This window comes from Setaria italica, chromosome I, assembly GCF_000263155.2.
Source record: "Setaria italica strain Yugu1 chromosome I, Setaria_italica_v2.0, whole genome shotgun sequence".
Taxonomy (NCBI): domain Eukaryota; kingdom Viridiplantae; phylum Streptophyta; class Magnoliopsida; order Poales; family Poaceae; genus Setaria; species Setaria italica.
The window spans coordinates 35,417,817-35,430,835 of NC_028450.1; the positions used below are offsets into that span (position 1 = coordinate 35,417,817).

Below are 13,019 nucleotides of genomic sequence, written 5' to 3' on the forward strand. Positions count from 1 at the left end.
AAATCCTGGTACCGACAGGCACGCGTACTCGCGCACCTGGCTACCAGCTATGGCTAGTGTGTGCACAGTGAACACATGTAACGCGTCGCCATACCATATGGGGCCATGTTTAGTTACTCCCAACTTCCAACTTTGACACTATGCAAAAAGAAGATTCCCCATCACATCAAACTTGCGGTACATGTATGGAGTACTAAATGTAGATGAAATTAAAAAGTAATTGTACAGTTTTGTTGTACTTTACGAGACGAATCTTTTGAGCCTAATTAGTTAATATTTGGACAATAATTCACAAATACAAACGAAACGCTACAGTGTGCTACAGTGCTGTAACAGTAATTTGGCACCTCCCAAATTGGCCAACTAAACAAGGCCTGGCTTGCGCTCTTGGACCTGCTGGTCGCTGCCTCTCTGCCATGCCACTGCGGCAAGGCGGCAGGCGCGGCACGACAAGGACAAGCGTCCATGAGCTCCCTGATCCGGCGACCCCTCGATCGTCCCCCGGCTCCAAAGTTTTTACCGCGCGCGCGAGCGGCAGCGCGCCATTTCTTACCTTTTTACTGCGTGCTCCGAGCTGGCGAGCTGTGTGTGCTGCTCCGCGCATCGAGAGCACTCGCAGTCCGGGGAAAAAGAAGTCAGCGACCATGCATGATGCATCTCCTACTTTTCCATCAGGAAAAGAGCACTAGCACTCCCAGTTCCCTCTCTCCTCTCTCTCTCTCTGCCACAATTTTGTCCGCTCCGAGCTAGCCCAACGTACTGTGCCTGCCTGCCCCCCTTGCCCTCCCTCTCCTCTCTCTTTCTCTCTCATCCGTTCTCTCTCTTCTCTCTCTCATGTCCTTGTAAAGAAAAGACAGTTTGATTGCACAGCTAGCCCACCGGCCACCGCTCATATCATCCGCTTCCCCTCGCCCCCGCACGGCACAAACAAACAAGCCCGGCCGGATCGAGCGAATTCAGCCGAGCAAGGTAGCCTTGCGAGCAAGAAGCTCTCTCTCAAGACTCGAGCTCTCCTCTCTAACCCTAGATCAGTTGGCTTTATTCGGTTCTTCCGAATTGCCAACCAAGAGCTCACTCTCCTGTAGAGCGGCTCCGGGAGAAGATCAGTAGCTAGCAAAGCAAGGTTACGGAGGTAGCCATGTGCGACTACTTCTTGCAAAGGATGGAGGGCGACCACCGCCAGGCCAGCGGAGACCTCACCGACGTCGTCCGAGCCGGCGGCGCGATGCAGGCTGGTGTCGCGGACCTCTCCTCCGCTGCCACAGCGGGGTGGCAGCTCCCGGCGGCCGAGCCAGGAGCCGGCCTCTTCCCGCCACCCCAGCCGTCGCCGTCCGATGGCGCCGGCCCGAGCGATGACGGCTTCGGGGACGCGTTCGCCGGCCTCTCGGACGCCTTCGGCACCGGCGGCAACTTCCGCGCCTGCTCCTCCGGCGGCGCTGCCGACTTCTTCGACTTCGAGGCGCCTGTCGGTGGCAGAGGAGGCGGAGGCGCACTGGTGGATACCGGCGGGGGCGGAGTGGTGGCGAGGGGGATGCAGATGGCGCCGGCGCTGTCGCCGAGAGAGATACGGCCGTACCCAGTGATGATGGCGGGCGGTGACGCCGTGAAGCTCGGCGTGCCGACGATGATGCCCGGCCTGGCGGTTGGGCCGCCGTGCGCGTTCGACGCCGTCGCAGGGATGCAGATGCCGTCGCCGCACGGCGGCGGGATCAAGCGCAGGTTCGGCACCGTGATCGCTGCCAGATCTAAGCAATTCTTGATCATTGTCATGCATGAACCAAACCCTTCCCTAATTTCTTTTCCCGGGTGCGTGTGAATTTTGCATGGGATTTCTTGTGTAGAGTCAGGGTTCGAGATTCGTAATTCAGGGAAAGTGCCGCTGCTCACTTTTCCTGCTCCCATTCTGGTCTTTTCCTCATTCTGCATCTTCCAAGGATTAAAAGGGAGAGTAAAAAATCACAGCTATTTTTTTGGTTCTAACAAAAACGGCAAGATCAGATGTTCTAGAATCTAGATAAAGACTATAAACTTACAGGTAGCCACTAGCTGCTTGTGAAAAACTTCCGAGAATAAAAAATCAAGTAGCGTCTACAGGGGATTGAAAAAATACAGTAGTAGACAGGATTTCAACTAATAAGCTAGCATTTTGCCCAAAACAACTAGGCCTAGCTATTTCTTAAGCTCAACTTGCTGTCTTTGCAAACCCTACCTAGTCATCTCATTTTGTGCAAGATGCATGCTTTTATATGATCATACAAAGATATATAAAAAATGTGCCAGCTCAAAAATTATCTTTTGATTAAGCATATGATCACTGGCACTTGTTGCTTATTGGTGCTTTCATTTGTGTTTGATATGCAGGAAAAACCAGGCAAGGAAGGTTGTCTGCATCCCAGCACCTGCAGCATCAGCAGGAGGGAGGACCACTGGAGAGGTTGTTCCTTCTGATCTCTGGGCTTGGAGGAAGTATGGACAGAAGCCCATCAAAGGATCACCTTACCCGAGGTAAATGACTGGTCTCTCTTCTGATCCATGTATGCATTTGGGTATGTGTGCGTATATAATTATATGGTGATCATCTAATCGTAATAATATGAGCATGCATTGCTCATCAAAACCCCCCAATCAGGGGGAGAAGACACGGATTCCTATTTCTTTCCTGGTCGTAGTATTCTATTTGGTCAGTTGTAGAAGCTAGCTAGCACATGATAAGGTAGCAGCTGAAACTATATATTTCAGTTGCAATTGGCAACTGAAAGAATTAATTGAACTCCATCATGGAATTTCTAAATAACAATCGTGAAGTTCAAGAACTCTGAGTAGTATTTATTGTCCTTCTCCTTCGAGCCATGCCATGTAATTTTCAACGTTCACAGTTGTAGAGTTCAAAAAATATTGTGTCGATTCTAAGGATCTTTCTTATATTACTACGTTGTCATAGAAAATTAAAGCATTAGAGGTTTAAAACTTACCAATGTTGAAGCATAATAAGATGTACTCCCTACATCCCAAATTATAGGTAGTTTTAACATTTCTAGATTTATAGTTTTTCTATGCACCTAGATATAAAATCTAGATACGTAGCAAGTTATGAATCTAGAAAACCAAAACAAACTACAATTTGAAACAGAAGGATCGGAGTATATACGAGCTTACCCTAATAAACCAAGAAAAGTTAAACGAAGAATCAAGTTTCCTTACAATTTGCTTCACGCACAATTGATGATTCACCACCTCACATTTCGTGTGCAAATTTCGTCCTATCTATATGACAGTTGAAATTGAAACTATGTTGCATTTTGCACTAGCCCTTTCACATTCAGCGATGACACGCACAAGTATACCTACAATATCTTTCATTATCAAGCATAGCTCACCAACGAATCGATTGAAATTTTCTATAAATTAAAAGATTAAATAAGCCCACTATATTTTTGGTTGATCTCATGCTGAGCACTAAATATAGTTAATAGTTCCATCGCTTTACATTGTATCCCTTTCTTCATGGATTCTTCAGTGTTTTAATTTGGTGATTTCACACATGCATATATACAGAGTCTGAAAGATGCAAATTATCGTTCTTATTCTGCAGCAGTATATTTGTTAAAGTGAACAATAGGGTGTACTTAGGTTATAATTCTAGCAAGAATTCTGAGCATTGGATATGTTTAGAGATTGTTTTCGCTAGCTATAATTAAAATTTTCATGTTGCCGACATAAGTTTAAACAATACATTTGTCCCATACAGAACAAGTTTTAATTTTCTGTGACATAATACTTATGTATGGGAAATATTTTGACCAAAAACTCACGGCAAAGTATTTGTCCCATACAGAACAAGTTTTAATTTCCTGTGACACAACGCACAAGTTTTAATTTCCTATAACTACATGCAAATATATAGCACTAGCGCCTAAAATTTTGGAATATTTAGAAATGCATGCGCTTCTGTACTATTTTTAATTTAGTTCTGAAGAAAAATATGTACATTGTTTTCAGAGGGTACTACAGATGCAGCAGCTCGAAAGGATGCCCCGCGCGGAAGCAGGTGGAGCGCAGCCGGACAGATCCAACCTTGCTCGTCATCACCTACAACTCGGAGCACAACCACCCGTGGCCGACGCAGCGCAACGCGCTCGCCGGCTCAACGCGGTCTCACCACGCCAAGAACAGCAAGAGCAATTCCTCGCACAACCTGCAGAAGCCCATCGTTAAGGCGGAGCCGGATCAAACCGCGACGGCCGCCAGCGCAACCACGGCGACCGCAGCCACCAGCACCACCACCACAGCGACCACAAGCACTGCCAGTAACAGCACTCCGACGACGACGACGATGGCTGTGAAGGAGGAGGCCATGGTCGGGTCAGAAATGGAGAAGGGCACCATAGACCATGGCACTTCTGTGGCGCTGGATCACGGTGATCTCATGCAACAGATGTTCAGCCAGAGCTACAGGCCGATGATACCGGAGGGCGGCCACCACGTCGACGACTTCTTCGCCGACCTCGCCGAGTTGGAGTCAGATCCCATGAGCCTGATCTTCCCATGTGGTGATCCGGGCAGGGAGAAGGCAACAACACCCAAAGGCTTGGGCGCCGATCCATTGTTCAACATGCTGGATTGGGGTACCATGGCCACCAATGTTGTTGCTACTTCTGCAGGGAGCTCATTTGAGCAAGGGGAGAGTGGCCTACTATGACATTGTTTAGCTTGGAATTGAAAGAGCAAGCATATATGCACACACCACATTTGATGATCTCTAGGATAATAAACATTGCATTAAGATGGCAAGAGGTAGAAAAGGAAAAGATGAGAGATTTTTTATTTCTCTGTCCCCCTCTTTTAGTAATGTTTCTTCATTTATTTGTTCTGATTGAGATGTGCTTCAGATCATGTGTAAACATTCTGTCTGCTCTTGTTAGGAGGTTGGTGAGTATAATATGGACGAATTGCACTCTCGCACACATTAGTTTCTTCAATGCTCACTGTTATCTAACAGAACAATATACTCTATGTGCTCGGAGGAAAGGATATATAATATAGAATCAGCGGAGCATATAAAGACAAGTCCTTCGAGACGTGACAGAAAGCTGGGGTGTGAGCAAGGCTTTACCTTGCATCTGTTTTGGGCCAGGGAAGTGCACTCGAGGCCTTGTTTAGTTGGGGAATTTGGGAGGTGCCAAATTACTGTTACAGCACTGTAGCACACTGTAGCGTTTCGTTTGTATTTGTGAATTATTGTCCAAATATTGACTAATTAGGCTCAAAAGATTCGTCTCGCAAAGTACAACAAAACTGTGCAATTAGTTTTTAATTTCATCTACATTTAGTACTCCATGCATGTACCGCAAGTTTGATGTGATGGGGAATCTTCTTTTTGCATAGTGTTAAAGTTGGGAGTTGGGAGTAACTAAACATGGCCTCGATATGACCCCAAGTGGTGCGTTGCTCTCTCTCTCTCTCTCTCTCTCTCTCTCTCTCCACACACACACACACACACTGGGGGCAGAACAGTGTACGTCTGCCGTCTGGCCTGCGTAGAGAATCTGACGAGAAAACTGGGAGAACAAGTGCTGGCTCCCTTGCTTGCACGAGAAGGGGATATGTTGGATCTGCCATGGGTACATACTTTTGTCTCCTGCTGCACGCACTGCACCTGTGTTACTGCACGTCTGCACCTGTTCCTCAGAGCATCTCTGCTTCGATCATCTCGTGGCCACACGGCCCACACCCACAGTGCACATGCACAATATACACTGTACTACTCCTAGTCTCGTACTATACGTCGCTATGACCATGAACATACGTGCGTGTAGCATTTCTTTCCTAATGGCCGACATGAGTTAAAACCCCTCTCCCCTCCCACAGTCCCCATGGCGCGCGCGCTGCTAGGGGCACACCGTCTTGAATACGAGCCCCGCCAGTCTTGGGCGCCATTGATGTGCGTGTTCCGGCGCCCGCGTACAAGGCCATGCAGATGCACATCTTGCGTTGGACCCCCTCTTGCATATGTCGCCGGACGCCGGTAATAGTCTGACGAGACCGGTCGTGCACGAACCTTTAATTCCCCCAAGTAAAGGAGCGCGTGTCTCCGGCGGCCGGCCGGCTGGCCGGCCTGATTCTTGCATGTGGTACGGTAGTAGGAGGGCACGCATGCATGTCCCAGAAGCTAGCTCTTGGCAAGACGCCAAGAACAGCGTCCCAGCTTGGCAGCTTCGACCTCGTCCCGTTCTGTTCTTGGCGCGCGCGTGCTTATATGTGTAGGGGGATGCGACATGTCTGCTGCTCCTCCTCTGAACGTTGGATTGCCTACTATTTTCAGATATACGTGATGATCCGTTATTGGCACATCGATGAGTCGTTGTGTAATATCATGCGTTATGGAATAACAAAGATATATAATTTATATCTAAGACCGTGTAGCTGAGTGGTTTAATTTTACTGGTTTTCTTTCGCTCAAAAAAGTGTAGTTGTGCTTAGAGGTACAAGTCTGAGCGAGTTGCGCTTTCACCTTTTCTTTATTTTCCAAACGTCAACAAGAGAACTGCTGAAATTTTATTAAAATAAGAAATCCAAAAAGGAAAATGAAAAAAGAAGATATTACTAGGCTCGAAATATTTGACGAAGGGATGCATGCATGGGGATATCATCAGCTCAAGCCCTCAACTGCGTTGTGTACTTGTACCATCTGGCCTTGTAGCCAGCAGCCTGCCGGGGCAACAAATCGTGGCCGTTCGCGACAGCACTGATAGGTCGCTTTCGCCTTTACGCCCTGCATGCGGTCAAGTCAAAGAAAAGCCGGTGGACAAGAAAGACCAGTCATGCATGCTTTTCTAGAATCCTTTTCCTTCAGCTTTGCCCTCTCCTCCTCTCCGCTCCTTTTTCCTCTTGAACCGGTTAATTATAAAACTAATTGCATGAATGAAGACTAATTCACGTGATAAATCTATTAAGACTAATTAGTTCATGATTTGACTATGTGGTGCTACAGTAAATATGTGCTAGTCATAGATTAATTAGGTTTAATAGATTTATCTCGCGAATTAGCCATGATTTATGCAATTAGTTTTATAATTAGTTCACGTTTAGTCCTTCTAAAGAAATCCAAATATCTGATGAAACCCGAACAAAAATGAGTCCATGGATCAAACACCCACTTAATTTCTTGATCTATTTATTTTTTGATCGGTGATGCGCTTCACAGGATCGGAGCATGCATGCTTGGATGGCAGATGGTGTGTCGTGGTCGAGCATTATGCCAGCAAATATATGGATGATTGGCTAAGTACTAGCGTATATGATCATTGGATCAGAGGTTCAGCAGCGTAGATTAGTTAAGATCGCATGCTCGAGAGAGACAAAAAAAAAATGCACGAGCAGTTTGAAACTGCTCAGAGATCATCATGCAGCTGATGACAGTTCAGATAGAATCTCACTTGATCTAGGGCCTGTTTGGCAACCATGTGTTAAAGTTTAACACCTGTCACATCAGATGTTTGGATGCTAATTAGGAGTATTAAACATAGGCTAATTACAAAACTAATTGCACAGATGGAGTGTAATTCACGAGACGAATCTATTAAACCTAATTAGTCCATGATTTGACAATGTGGTGCTACAGTAACCAATTGCTAATGATGGATTAATTATGCTTAATAGATTCGTCTCGCGAATTAGCACATGGTTCTGCAATTGGTTTTATAATTAGCTCATGTTTAGTTCTCCTAATTAGCATCCGAACATCCGATGTGACACTGTTAAAGTTTAACATCTCGTATCCAAACACCCCCCTAGTTCGTACGTGGTAGCCAGTTAGCCACGCTAATTGATTCGTGCTATGCGCCTATGCCCATTTTGTTTCTTAAAAACCAACTGATGGGATGGTTTGGTGCAGTACGGTACGGTACTGCAAACCGACCGCATTAGCTGTCTGGCTTAGATGACAACGGGGGGTTGGGAGACAGGAGCTCCTTTAGCCCAGTCACATCGGATATTTGATACTAATTAGAAGTATTAAATATAGACTAATTATAAAATTAATTGCACAATCCGTAGGCTAAATCATGAGATGAATCTATTAAGCCTAATTAGTTCATGATTTGACAATGTCGTCTCCCGATTTAGCCTGGGGGTTCTACTATTAGTTTTGTAATTAGCTTATGTTTAATCCTCCTAATTAGCATCCAAACATCCGATGTGACAGGATTAAAGTTTAGCTCCTATCTCCCAAACACCCCTAACATAAGTGAGGATTTGTTGTGTTGGTATACCCTTCAAGTGCATTGCTGCAGTTCTCGAATTTATACTACCTCGTTCTCTAGCAACTTCTATACTCCCACGGTTCCCGTGTTCCCCCTACTGAGTTCAAAAAGAACACCATTAGATGAACATGAAAAATTATAATAAAAATATAATTAGATAGAACAAGCAAGCATCTAGCATCATACAAATTTTTGCAACGAACAAATTTTTCTTGACTGATTTCACTTTTTCGTTTCTCTTTGCAACACGTGAGCATAGATCCTTACATAATCTAAGCAACTATATTTTTGGTTAAATATTTTATGCAACTTTTTTTGGAGATGTTCTTTTGTACTACGCGAGCACCAGTTCATGGAGGTGCTCTCCCGTTTTTAAATATATGAGATCATAGATTTTTTTTGTTTGTTTGATTTTTCATTCTCTAAAATATCTATACGAATAGATAAATCTAAAAGTAAAGTATAGAGTGCATTCGACAACACATTTAGTGGTACTTACTTTACTTTACTTAATTAATTGAGTAATAGTATTTTTGGTCAAATTTTAAGAAAAAAATTAATAATACCATCATATATTTAAGAATGGGGGATCTTCCAAACTTTGTTTTTCCCCCTCACGGTTCAGCCCTGCGACGGCACCGTACGTAGCCTCAGTCGTCGCTAGCTGTATCGGCCCGCGGTGGAGCTAGCAGAAATCCTTTCCTCCCGCACCGCACGAGCTGCTGCTCCCGCTAGCCGGCAGACACGCATGATTCGCAACTTACAAACCATCGCAGTCACACGCATAGCGCCCAGGGACACGGATTCTCGCGGCCATCGGCGATTGGCGAGTATGTAGCCAATACTCCAATCCAAACCAAACAGGCCGGGGTGCCGGCCGATGACGACGCGTGCGCGGTGCCGGTGCGCGGTTCGTCGTTGGTGTGATATGTTGGCCGTCCGGATTGGAATCGTTGGCAGCCGCGTTGGAGTGGCGTGATCGACGATGACGACGCATGGAGCCGCCCCTCGATCGGGCCGGCCCAACAGATGTGGGCGTGGTTTTAAGACGTGGGGCGACGGGGGCATGGTTTGTGTGTGAGGCAAAAATCATTGGCAAGTAGTAGTACGGCGGCGCGTCCGCAGCGCAGTGGGCAGCAGCGACCGGGCCTGTCGTGTCCAGGCACTGTTCGCCGGTTGGGACGTCGCGCCCTCATTGGTGCCAAGAATTGAATCGAACGGCGGCGTGTCGAGGGCTGGCCGAGCCGAGCCGAGCATTGTAGCAGTCTAATGATTGGGCAGTGCCGAGTTGGCAAATCCTTCCCAGTAACTTTGTTTTTTTCCGTCATGGTTCAGCTCTGCGACGGCACCATACGTAGCCTCGGTCGTCGCCAGCTGTATCGGCCCACGGCGGAACCAGCAGAAATCCTTTCCTCCCGTACCGCACAAGCTGCCGCTCCCGCTGGCCAGCGGACGCGCAGGATTCGCAACTTACAAACCGTCGCAATCACGCGCGAAGCGTCCGGGGATATGGATTCGCGCGGCCGTCAGCGATTGGCGAGTATGTAGCCAATACTCCAATCCAAACCAAATGGGTCGGGGTGCCGACCGACGACGACGCGTGCGCGGTGCCGGGTGCGCGATTCGACGGCACCATACGTAGCCTCGGTCGTTGCTAGCTGTATCGGCCCACGACGGAACCAGCAGAAATCCTTTCCTCCCGTACCGCACAAGCTGCCGCTCCCGCTAGCTAGCGGACGCGCAGGATTCGCAACTTACAAACCGTCGCAGTCACGCGCGAAGTGCCCGGGGATATGGATTCGCGCGGCCGTCAGCGATTGGCGAGTATGTAGCCAATACTCCAATCCAAACCAAATGGGTCGGGGTGCCGACCGACGACGACGCGTGCGCGGTGCCGGGTGCGCGATTCGTCGTTGGTGTGATATGTTGGTCGTTCGGATTGGAATCGTTGCCGGCCGTGTTGGGGTGGCATGATCGACGATGATGACGCATCGAGCCGCCCCTCGATCTGGCTGGCCCAGCAGATGTGGGCGTGGTTTAAGACGTGGGGTGACGGGGCACGGCTTATGTGTGAGGTGAAAATTATCGAGCAAGTACGGGCAGCGCGTCCGCAGCGCAGTGGCCGGCAGCGACCGGGCTTGTCGTGTCCGGGCACTTCGCCGGTTGGGACGTCACGCCCCCATTGGTGCCGAGAATTGAATCGAACGGTGGCGTGTCGAGGTGGCCAAGCCAGGCACTGTAGCGGTCTAATGATTGGGCAGTGCCGAGTTGGCAAATCCTTCCCTGTACAGTGCTCGCCAACAGAGGACGGGCGGGCCGCCGACAGTGCGCGCCACTGCTCGAGTGTCCCGCGACCCAGCGAGAGGAGGAGGAATCGGCCCTCGGCTTTTGTTTGTTTCCTAAGGGCAGTTATATGTCCCACAGGGCCGTCGCACGCAGAGTAGAATTGGGCCTTCAACGCATACAATGCTGGCTGAGACTGCATTCCAATTCTGAAGAGGGCCGGCTGAAAAAGGAGGCCCATCAGACTCACGTCCTCAGAAAGGCCCATGTTTGTTGCTGACGAAGGAAGGAGGCGCGGAGCAGCGAGGAATGTGGTGGTTTGGTTGCTGCTGAAGGAATGTGGTGGACAGGCGGTGGTGGTGCATCTGCTGAGGAAGCAGCGTAAACACAACACCAGTTTCTTATCCACGTCGTCATCTCAGTGCGGAAGATGCCCTCGTGTACGCACTCTTGCTATATCAGACTCCATCCATGCACCCGTATTCCAGCTTCCAGGTTACGCGATGTACCCTCGCCCGCGCAACACGATCTAATGACAGTATGATACTCTGAAACTCCAACGTGCTTAACGATCGCGTAAACAAAATTAAAGTTGTTGAAGTGCGCGCCCTGTTGCCGGTCGTCTAGACCCTCGATCGTATCGGCCTAGAAATGCACACGGTCTGGTCTCTCTGTGCGGTTGTTTATTACTGCACTGTTCTGTTCGTCGTTGGTTTTGCTACTCATTACCTACTTTTTCGAACATGACATCTTGATCGAACCAAAAATTGTAGACTCGTCGCAGGTCAAACACTGAGCAGGTCTCTTCCTTCCAGAAATCCAAGGTGTGGCTCGCCGACCGTGGCTGTCGTCGAACCATTCCCGTCAGTTTTCTTGATTCAGACGATGTTCGTTCTACCAACCTGTTCGCATACACATGACGTGCAAACAAGTTGCTTCCGATCTTCCCATGAACTCCTACAGAAATGACGCCGCGCAAGTAAAGTTCAGACGACTGCATCGACAGCAGGATAATAGAGTTGGAAATGGACAATTTTGGGTGATGGCGGATTCGCGGTGTCGATCGCGTCTTGACTACACTGCGTGCTCGCGTCGATCTTCCTCAACGAGCGGCCACACCAGGCCTGAGCTCTCGACGACCAGATGGACAGGTCGTCGTGACAGGTTATACGCAGGCGGCTGCGCTGACAGCGAGCAGCAGAGAAATGGAAATGGAAACGCACGTGATACAGATCGAGATCGAACGTGGCGGTGTTTGCGTTTGACCATGCACCACCGCATCATTCTTCTTCTCAACAACCTCACGAGGTGTACATCCTGCGTTGTGCGTGGGTCCGTCGTCGAGAAGAGTCTCTGAACTCTTCAACAGCTGCTTACCACCTTAATTATGGGAAGACCAGTGATCATGTCAGTATATCCAAGCAATTTCATCTCTTACAACAACGTGCTCATTGTTATTACACGCATGACCTCTTCAATACCACGTGTTCTAACCTGTTTTTGATGCACAATAACTAAAGGATCCAGTATGAAGACCAAATAGAGAGATGATTTGTCAATAGTTTTGTGTAGAGTATATGAGATTAGTCAAGTATCTTGACCACGTGTGCGTGATTCTTCTATAGTTTATTATCTGAAGAATAGATTATAGATGCCGCGCAAACACCTCAGCAGCCTGCAAAATCTAAGCTATCTGAAGAACAGCCCCATTTCTAAGGAACATCTAAAAATAAGCTTCACGCAAAACATTAAGTTCCACGTTTTTTATTTTGAAAAAGTAATCTGACTGAAGATTAATTTTTTGGGCTTGTTGAAGGTGAAGTATTAGGATCCCTTCCTTGCAATATATATTAAGCTCCCTGATGATAGATTAATCTTTCTACCTTGACTAACGCAACCATTTCTGTTTACGCCCCATCAAGAGAAAGGCTGACAAAGCCCAAGTGAAAAAGCCCACCGCTAAACGACAGAAGTTACAGGCCCGCGAAGCCCAAGGCATGCAACTCCAGGTAGCTTTCAGGGGATTTATTCTGTGAGGTGGCATGTCTTACCTGCTGCGGTATTTGATATGCATCTGTTCATCTTCTCAAGTATGCATCCTTCATCGTAAGCTGAGCACACGAGGCAAGAGAGTTTTCATCTTTGACTTCCAACTACAGCACGTAGTTGAGCAAAACCATAAGTTTTCTATGGCAACAGGCCGCTGCCTTGATTCAGTATGATGCCATGCCAACGATGCCATCATATTCTGGACTCTGGAGCAAGAGCAACAATGAAATGAAGTCATTTCTGTAGGCCATCGTCTACAATCATTTCGAGTGAGCAAATAATTATTTCTAGGCTTACATGATAGAACTGTTTTGTTCTTAAAGGCTGAAACTACTGAACCAAAACTTAGACCCTGAAGATAACTTCATGAAGTCCTCCAAAAACAGATGAAGTACATAATGCTAGTTTGCTATTGTATATGTGTAC

At 47.6% G+C, this 13,019-nt stretch overlaps 1 protein-coding gene across 1 annotated transcript; it reads left to right on the forward strand.

Moving 5' to 3' along the window:
- Positions 1-753: 753 nt before the first annotated feature.
- Positions 754-4,964, forward strand: LOC101763829 (probable WRKY transcription factor 14). Its single transcript, XM_004953490.3, has 3 exons — positions 754-1,719; positions 2,362-2,505; positions 4,000-4,964. The coding sequence occupies exons 1-3, from the start codon at positions 1,139-1,141 to the stop codon at positions 4,697-4,699; spliced, it is 1,425 nt and encodes a 474-aa protein (XP_004953547.1). The 5' UTR covers positions 754-1,138; the 3' UTR covers positions 4,700-4,964.
- Positions 4,965-13,019: the final 8,055 nt, after the last annotated feature.

Bases quoted from the DNA above. Each gene is read 5' to 3' on its own strand.
- LOC101763829 (XM_004953490.3), top strand. From the start codon at position 1,139: ATGTGCGACTACTTCTTGCAAAGGATGGAGGGCGACCACCGCCAGGCC. The intron at 1,720-2,361 runs GTTCGGCACCGT...TTTGATATGCAG, and splicing joins GGCGGCGGGATCAAGCGCAG to GAAAAACCAGGCAAGGAAGG. The intron at 2,506-3,999 runs GTAAATGACTGG...CATTGTTTTCAG, and splicing joins AAAGGATCACCTTACCCGAG to AGGGTACTACAGATGCAGCA.